The sequence below is a fragment of the Microchirus variegatus genome (genome assembly GCF_963457635.1).
Source record: "Microchirus variegatus genome assembly, chromosome: 3".
NCBI classification, from domain to species: Eukaryota; Metazoa; Chordata; class Actinopteri; order Pleuronectiformes; family Soleidae; genus Microchirus; species Microchirus variegatus.
The window spans coordinates 35535042-35544748 of NC_139804.1; the positions used below are offsets into that span (position 1 = coordinate 35535042).

At 41.4% G+C, this 9707-nt stretch overlaps 2 protein-coding genes across 2 annotated transcripts; one reads left to right on the forward strand and one right to left on the reverse strand.

The window, feature by feature from the left end:
- Positions 1-737: 737 nt before the first annotated feature.
- clns1a (chloride channel, nucleotide-sensitive, 1A) lies at positions 738-4339 on the forward strand (the record flags this gene model as incomplete). Its single annotated transcript, XM_083887217.1, has 6 exons — positions 738-1073; positions 2431-2567; positions 2654-2794; positions 3005-3115; positions 4000-4173; positions 4269-4339. Exons 1-6 carry the CDS (start codon positions 955-957, stop codon positions 4337-4339), a joined length of 753 nt encoding a protein of 250 aa, XP_083743343.1. The 5' UTR covers positions 738-954.
- A 3238-nt stretch (positions 4340-7577) lies between these two features.
- aqp11 (aquaporin 11) lies at positions 7578-8935 on the reverse strand (the record flags this gene model as incomplete). Its single annotated transcript, XM_083886724.1, has 3 exons — positions 7578-7681; positions 7847-7963; positions 8338-8935. The coding sequence occupies 3 exons, from the start codon at positions 8933-8935 to the stop codon at positions 7578-7580; spliced, it is 819 nt and encodes a 272-aa protein (XP_083742850.1).
- Positions 8936-9707: the final 772 nt, after the last annotated feature.

A 9707-nucleotide genomic window follows, 5' to 3' on the forward strand; every position in this document is an offset into this window, starting at 1 on the left:
AAAGTTATAAAGTCTCAAAATCAAATAAAATCAGAAAAATGCCTGTTTTGACTGAAGTTGTAGAAGAAAATAGTAAAAAATCAATAGACTAAAGTTAAGGTCAATGTTGAAAATCAATGCATTTATTTATTTTTATAAATTTAAATAATGTATTAATAATAATAACATTTATATTGTTGGTTATTTTGTTGCAATGGTGCCATTTCTTATAATTTCACACGATGCTTTACGGTCAAATATGACATTTGTTTCAAATACATTTTAAAGTAGAAAAACACACCAAACAAGTAGCTAAAAAATAAATAAATAAATTAGATTTAAAGATGAAATTTTTAAAAATTGTAAAAAATATATTTTTTTTTTCTCTCCGAAAAATAGAAAGTTCCAGCGGCGTTCGACTCAGAGCATGGATTGCTTCGCCCTCTAGTGGCCACAACGTGTGACTACAGCGACGCCTGCGTCTAGTCATGGTAGATAGTAGTACTTCCGGTTACAGCTTTAAAATAAAAACGTCAGTGGGGATGTAGTTTCAATGTGTGGCCATCGGAGGGCAGTGTATCGGGGCGCGTGAGACTGTAGTTACGCGATGTCGCCACTAGGGGGCAGTCCACATTGCACAGGCACCAAGTTGCACACGCTCCTGTGTACAGTGGCCCGACGTATATTAAGTCACGTGACCACACGACGATGAAGCAGCGACTCATCTTGCCGCGATAATTCGTCTTTGAAAAGCTCGGCGTTCACCACCAGTGTGGCCTCGCTGACAGCCCGCGGTTTGTCTCGGTTAATTCTGGATAATTCTGGAGAATTTTTCCCAACTGTCGTTCACTCCCAGCTGCGGAAGCAGAGTCATTATTGAACCGAGAAGTTGTCCCGGGTTAAATTAGCAGGCTTTGTGGCACGACACGGGTCCAGTCGCCACAGCGAGCCCTGTTTCTCTCCTCGACATTCACGATGGTTGTACTGAAGAACCTTCACCCTCCCACCGAGGGAGTTCGGCTGGAGCAAGCCGAGACCACAGCGGTGATGGACGGGCAGAGGCTGGGCTGCGGCACGCTGTTCGTCGCTGAAACGTGAGTGTGTTTGTTGTTTTTTTTGTCTTCGGTTTCAGGTTGAGTTTAGTTTATTCATTATTCGCCCCAATGGTTTTTATACCTTTAAATGTGTGCTTTAAACATACTTGTCATTAGAAGTCACCAGTGTACTTTACACAAAGTGTGACGATGACACAGTAAATCAAAGAACGTTCCACCATTCAGACGTCTGGCCCTCATGCTAAGTACTTCCGGGGCAAAACCCTTTCAAAATAATACACGGAACTTGAACATCACACAGGTTTTTTTTTTGGTTTTTTTTAAAAGCTTTATTAACAAAACAAGTATGATGATAAACTTTCCTAAAAAACGACATTCTACATATCTCCACAGTACATCACACCTCCTATGAGGAACCAATAAGAGGAATTCTGACTGACAATCTCAAGTCTAAGTCAGACATACAACATATTCAAGAATAAGGAAAGAAATAAGGGCAAATAGAGAGATATAAAAAAAGAAAATAAAAAAACAAACAAACAGAATAGAAAATAAATAAGTAAATAAATAACATAAAAGTAAAAAGACCAGTAAATACAACACAATTACATCCAAGGGCTTTATGAAAGGTTCAATTCGACTAAAAATTTATAAAGTTTGATTGCCTGGGGACTATTTATTAGTTTCAGAGTTTTTTGTAACATGGAAAGAGCGGGCCAAGAGGGGGGGGATTTGGCATATCGACATTTGTGTATGTAAAATTTTGTGATAATAATGAGATTATTCACCAAAAACTCAGTCTTTTTGTGTTTGAGGATTACCCCTTATTGAATATTTTGAGAGGACCAAAAGTCCATGTCTGCGGAACTGGACGTGAACATCACACAGGTATATAATCAGGATTTGTTGAACTTTTGTTGGAAAAAAAATATATATATATATATATATGTATTTTTTTTTAAATATAGAGAAAATATATATATGTACACAGTGCTCAACACATTTATTTGACCACCTAATGTCAAGTTTATGCCACAGTTGCCTTCTAAATTAACACCATTGTTATTTATCAAAATATTTATTTTTGTTTATGTAGAACAACTGAAATTGTCATTTTTAATTCTAAAATATAATTATTATTGTCATCCATGAATTTTCAAAATTAGTGTTTTACATATAAAACACAAAAAAATAGAAAAAAAGTGCATTATAATTATTTCTTGATTACAATGACAAATTGTAGTTATTTACTTTCATTCCTGAAGAGAAAAAATGTTTTAGTTGTTGAATGTTGAAGCCCAGTTCAAATGTGTGTGTATAAAAAGGTGAATTCAGTTTATTTGCCAAATGGATAACAATAACTCAAACACCTGTGTGTGCGTGTTGTGTTTCTCAGGCGTCTGTCGTGGTTCGATGGTTCAGGGATGGGTTTCTCTCTGGAGTATCCCACCATTGGTCTCCACGCCATCTCCAGAGACGTCAGCGCTTTCCCTCAGGAGCATCTGTACGTCATGGTCAACGGCAAACTCAGTGGTGAGGGGAAGGTTTTAAGTGTTTCACTTCATCAGTTTTCACTGGCACTTAATTAAACTTAACTGTTTTCTGCTCCGTCCTTCCAGATGAAAACGAGGCCGAAATGGCGGAAAAAGCAGCTGACGACGAAGGAGGCGACGGCAGCGGCAGTGATGGTGGTGACGACGACGACGATGAAGAGGGAGTGATCACAGAGATTCGATTTGTGCCCAGTGATAAGGCGGCATGTGAGTGACCACGGAGGCGTAAAGGAGAATTCACTGTGCTCACCACAAAGCGACTCGTGCGATACACGGAGCCGACTGTGTTTTACATTCATATAAAACAACTTTAAGGAGCATTTCTAGCTCGCAAAAGAAACCATCAAAATAAAATATCTCTGTGCAGTTGTTTTTTTAATTATTTATAAATACATTTGTGTGTGTGTTACCTTTTAGTGGAGACCATGTTTTCAGCGATGTGCGACTGCCAAGCTCTGCACCCCGACCCAGAGGATGAAGACTCTGACAACGACTTTGAAGGAGAGGAGTATGATGTGGAGGAGGCTGGTGAGATGGGATGCATGCACACACACATGCTATCACACTTAACCATAACCAGTTAATATCTAAACTCAGCCTTAAAGGGATACTTCACTGAATTGAATGTGGCTTTGTATTGCTAGAATAGCAGTAGTATTTTTTTTTAGAAAATGTGCTTCCCTCCCTCAGTTTTTCTTGTAAAAAAATCTGTTTTCCCTTATCCAAATGTGCCCTACTGTGAGTCAAATGACGCGCTTTGCATCACAGTAGGTCAAATTTTGAAAATGGAAAACAGATTTTTTTTTTACAAGTCAGTGAAAAAATGAGGGAGGGAAGCACATTTTCTAAAAAATACTACCGCTATTCTAGCAATGCAAAGCCACATTCAGATCGGTGAAGTATCCCTTTAACTTAACCACAAATCTTAGACCTTTATTTAACCTCATTAGGACCTGATTTTGGTCTTCATGAGGACTACTGGTCCCGACAGATGCATAAATGCACTGCAGCTATCAGATGCTGTTTATCACAGCATTGGTAGCTATTGCTATTTTCCAGTGGCTGTAACCCGGTGGAAATATTCAACCTCATAATCAGTTCAAACCTAACCATAACTTCAAAAGTTCATTGTGTAAGAATCAGCAACCATATGAGATATTGAGAGACTCAGGTTTTCATCTGACGGTGTGTTTGTAAAATGTTCTGGACTAAAATGAGAGTGGCGTTAACTACTTCTCTCCTTGTGCCCTTGTTTCTTTCTCCCGCTTGTTTTCTGGACTCTCTTTGCAGAAGCAGGTAAGATGTCCACAATATTCATCTCATTCATCATTTTACAGTATTTAATTTTTTTTAATCAGATCTAGGACCTAATGTGTCTGGTATCGCTCGCTCTCTCCCCCTCCGTGAACTAGAACACGGCCACGTCAACATCCCGTCCTTTTACACCTGTGATGAGGGTCTGTCGTCGCTCACGCAGGAGGGCCAGGCCACGCTGGAGAGACTGGAGGGGATGTTGGCTGAGAGCATATCTCAGCAGTATCACATGGCCGGAGTCCGAACTGGAGAAGGCAAACCTGAGTTTGAAGGTGATGTTCATAAATGTTTGGGGTTTTTTTTGTCCTCGATCGTGGAAACTTGTTTGTTTATAGTTGCTCAGTGTGTTTTTCCCTGTCGTTGACAGATGGTATGGAGGTGGACGCAGAAGCCACAGAGGCCGGACAGTTTGAGGACGCAGACGTCGACCACTGGTGAGTTTCACCACTTTAATTCTGTCATATTTTGATCATATACAGTGCTTGTCTATCAAATTTATTACACCACCTGTCATAAAAATGAGAAAACCTGTTTAAAACTGAAAATGTTGTTGTTATTTATTTGGTGAATAACAAACTGAAATCACCTTTTTATTCCCAAATTTGAGCCGGCAAAGAAGTCGGACATTAAACAAGCATAGCATTCAACCACTAAAGCTATTTCTTCTGTTCTGTTCAGGAATGCAAGTAAATTACTATAATTTGACGTCTTAATCAAGAAATAATAAAGTGCTTTACTAGTTTTTTTTTGTAAAACAGTAAATTTGAAAGTCATTAGTGTTAAAGAGATTCTACATACTGGTGTATTAACCATTACGGAAACATAAAAATATGATTTTGATGATTACCAATGCTGTTAATTTATGGGGGTGGTCTAATAATAACTTTGTTAACCACTGAATGTTCATGTAGAAATATTAGCCCACATTATGTTGACTAATTTAAGCTGTTACTTTAAAATTCTGTTTTATTTCTAGTAAATAATGAATAATGTCATCTGTTATGTGACTCTGTAGATGGAAGTCATGTCGGCAGCCAATCGCAGCACTGGAGTTGCATCATGGGACTGGAGGAGGGGGAGGACAGCAGCACTTCTTTGCAGTTTATCAGCTCTTACTCTTTCTTTGTTCTCTCCCCCCCCCCCTTGTTTTTTCCGTCAACTTAAACCGGTCTCAGTAGTCGTCTGTATCTTCCTACACTTTCTCTTCATGTTGTGTTGCATTCAAGGTTCACTGCGTTCCTTTTTATGCTCATCCTCCATCTCCGGTGATCTGTTCATGTCATCGGAACATCGAACGCCGCTCTGCATGTCGGTCAAATATCAGCCACGGTAGACTATTGAGATGCAGCCTAAAGGTCTGTTGACTATTAAAATAAACAAACAAAAAAAAAGGCTTTTCTGTTTTGTACCTAAAAACTAATTTAGTGTCTGATTTTTCTTGTCAAACTGACTTTAAGTTTTTGTATCAATTTATCAATAAATGCATAGTTTTTCTACACGCTTGTGAAGTTGATTTATTTTACGGAGGATAAAGGCGTTTCAAATATGTTAGGTTTTTGGCTGGTAACTGTGTTAAAAATGTTTTAGTTACACGTTTGTGATTTTTGAAGAATAATTGCATGTCAACCTTTCAGCGTCTTGTGAAACAAGTGATCTGAAAGAGAACTCTGTTTTAGGGACTCTGACTAATCACGAAGTTGTTTAGAGACTGGAAGGACGTGTACTACTGGCTTTTTTCTAACAACAATACTGACTGCTTACAGGTTCCCATCCATCCATCTTCTACCGCTTTATCCTCCACTTGAGGGTTGAGGGTGCGACGCTGGTGCCAATCCAGGAGAAGGTGGGATACACCCTGGACATGTTGCCAGTAGAGACAAACTACCATCCGCTCTCACACTCACACCTACGTTCAATTTAGAGCACGTGTCAAACTCGAGGCCCGGGGTCTAGATGTGGCCCGCCACGTCATTTCATGTGGCCCGCGAGTGATTAATTGGTCTTAAAAATCTGTGTTGAAATAGCTCTATGCTGCTTTAAAGGGACACTGTGTAGAATTTATGGGTTTATATGAACCCAAAATCCACTTTTTTATACATATTATGTGCTCCTGCATTGTCTAGTAGCTGTATAATAGTTGTTATTTCATTTTCGTAGTGTTTCAAAAAGTCATGTAAAATAACATAGCCACTGTTAGCAGCGAGACGCCATGTTTCTACCGGAGCCTGTAAGGACAAACGCGAGAGAACAAATCAAGCGTCTCTTTACTTCTTGCGAAAGTCCCGCCTCCACTCTCTCTACGGCCGCGGTAGCTCCGCCCTCTCCCTCGCCTCACGAACCTCATCTGCTGACACGGAGAAAGACGACGAGGACGACGAGGACGACATTTGACCGGCTGAGGACACCGTATCGCTCAGGGAAGGGAGGGGGTGAGCAGAGGAGCAGTTTTTTGTTGTAAATTTCAGCCTCTCCTCTAGATGGCACTATAAACTACTTACTTCACCTTTAAGGCGTGCGTTGACCATAAACTACATTACCCACAATGCATGGCGATTGCGTTACCCGCAAAGTGACGGCATCCTGCCACTAGATCACAGTATCATATGCATCATGCGACGAATGACATTGAAAAAGTAATAAATACAGAAAGTTATTTAGCAATATGTTACAGAGTAGTTACCTTTATTTTACATTATATTTGGTTACATTTAGTTAAATTTTTTCTGTATGACAGTTACATCTGGCCCTTTGAGGGTAACCATGATGCTGATGTGGCCCTCGGAGGATAGAGACACCTAGTGCTTCACTGATGTTGTCAAACCCTCGCAGAACTATTTGAGCCATTTATGGTATAAACGGGCACTTTTAGTGGACTTAACGAAGAATGTTGTAGTTTCTCCTCAGAGCTACATCGTGGCTGCCAGTCGAATACAGATCTAGAGGATTTCGTAAGAATTGTTCAGTTTCACGCGCACATTTTTTAAACACGGAGCCTCCGGATGAAAACCAACAACTGACGACATGTTTTGAGCAATCCTGCCTCGTGCAGCTTTAATGTAACTTTATTTAAAAAATAAAATAAAAAAAACATCACATTGTGCATACGACAGCAGTGACTAAAATAAAATAGTGTGATGATTTTCCGATCATCTGTTAGTCCACTAATTTAGACACTGAAAATAAATGTAACAGTTTAATCTGCTGTTTTTAAAGAGAATTTAATTGAATTCACTGCACAAAAACTAACTAACTTCTGAATATACTGTATTCCTACAGTGTTCTTGGCTCTGGAATGTCATTAATAAAACTCAGTTAAGTGCTTACAAAAATGTCTATACAAACACAGATTATTAGTGCCCTATCATTCAGTAACAACTGCTCAGTTCTAGTAAATGTAATATTGCACACAAATAATACTTGGCTCAGTGTATTATTGCATCTGCAAACATGCAAACTTTGTTTAATAATCAGTGTTTGTGAACATTAATTGAAAACAAAAGTTAGTCTTGTGTGATTTCCTTTAAATTGTGCTCTTGTCTAATGGTCCAGTCCACAATTAGAAATAAGGTCAAGTGTCTTTTTCTAAAAGAAAGTAAAGTGCTTATTAGTTTTTGTGTAACTCCTGATGTCTGAGGTCAGCAGCAGCTTTACAACAGCGTCCTTGTGTTCTCTGTTCTCATGTCCTCTTCTTGGTCTCCAGGGGGACATGGCGGAGAGACGGTGGTTTCCTTGACAACAGAGGGACGAGTTTGTCAAACAGCAGCACTGAGCTCATCATGCCTGGAAGAGTGAGGGAAGAAAAGAGGTGGATGAAGAGGGACGACTCAGAGTAAAACATGTTTTTTTAAGATTATTGAGAAGAAAAAAAAAGAAGCTTTATTATTTGTTTTCTTTTTTAAAACATGCACTTTGCATTAGGTAACTTCAGTGGATTGGAATTCTTACCCAGCAGTGGACCCAGCCAGTAAACCAGGCAGTAATCCAGGAAGGAGTGTCCACTGCAGGGGAACTGTGTGGAGAAGGCCAAGGCCGGGTTAAACACAGCTCCGGTCGTACTGCCACCTAAACACAAACAAACATACACAAGTTCACACTTTTTACTACAAATAATTGCTGCCTCAACTCAAACAAACATGTGACATGTACTTTTTTGATGTTTTTCTTGGTAGAAAGGTGAAGGTGAAACACTGAACAAGAGACTGTCAGTGTGTGAGGTGAGTTTATGATTCTTTTTTTCTTTTAACATTATTTCTTGTAAGTTGCAAACATTCATATACATAAAAAAATAAGAGGAAATTACTCTCCTGGGGATCTTTGTAAAAAAAAAAAAAAGACATTCACTGCAGTGCAAACATATTCAATAAAACATTTTTAAAAATACTAAAAGTTATAATAAGTTTAAGAATAACAGACATCATCACAGAACTTGACAGTACCTGCGTAAACCACGGTTGCGATGACCGCGGCTACTGCGTGCACGCGATACTTCTCCTCCACCGAGCGCGTGTGCGTAATGGCAGTCTGCACCGCAAAAGCGCACGCGAGCTCCACGGCAGCGGCCTTGGGCAGCGGCGCGTGAATGTGGCTCACGCACCGGAAACCGCGCAGCTTATGCCGCACGTGCAGTCTCGACAACCCGATGTCCCAGAGCTGCGGCACCGCGGCGCGAGCGGCGGCGGCCGCGGCGAACTGACAGGCGATGCGCAGCGCCGCGCATCCGCCCGAGATCTTGGAGTGGTACGCGTGCTCCAGGGTCCCGGAGGGGTTGCCGATGGCCCCGCGGAAGGTGAGTCCGTGCACCACGGCCGCCAGGTACGTCAAAGTGAGGGCGAGTCGAGGCTCGACCCCCCCCACGTCAGCCAGCAGCCTGAGCTCGTGCGTGCAGCAGCACAGCTGGAAGGTGGACACGAGCTCCAGCGCGTAAACGCAGAGTCCGGTGCCCGCGAGGCTCCGGGACATCAACCTGCGGGTCGCGTCGCTGAGCCCGACGATGCCCGCGAGGACCGCCAAAGACACCGCCACGTCTGCATTCATTTCCCCCGAAATATAGTTGCTCTCCCTGGCTCTAACCGCGGAGAGGCTCCGCTGTGTGGCCCGCGTCTCTCTCCCCCGCTGATGTCTCTGCCTCCGGCGGATGGAAGGCTCGGCTGTGCCCGGTTGCTGAGGCTCTTTCCGGGAGGATGTGTGCGGCAAATAAGCATCAATTACGGCGGCTCACATGGTCCGGAAGTGACTGACTGACTGACTGAGCTCCACACTCTTCCTCCTCCCCTTGTCTCCTGCTGATGATGATGTTGCATCTCCTCCATCATCTCCTGCTTTGTTGTTTCTCCTCTTTCAGCTGCTTTTATAGATCCTCCTTTCACATCTCTTAATATCACACACACACTTTGCTTTACATAAATAGGTGGACTGGGCTGAGTATTGTTCTTCTATTGTTTTTTTTGTCATAAACTATAGACTTTAAAGAGCACCAGACTATATCAGTGTAATAAAAAGGCAACATTACCTCAAATAACTTGTTCATTATGCAGAAATCTTGAAGCAGATGATGTCCTACAGCAGCGGAAATCCACACAAGGTGCCACTCCTGACATGTAATTAGGTGTCCTCTGTACCTAATAAAGTGGCAGGTGAGTGTATTTCCCTATCGGCAGTTATTCAGTCACACCACTAGATGTCGCTGTCTCCTCATTCTTCACTTTAAGTTGTACTCACCGAGTAATAATTACAATTATTGATCTGTTATTGTGGAGCAGTGAACGGCATCTTTCAAAGAGACATTAGGTGATGTGTTCAAGGACTC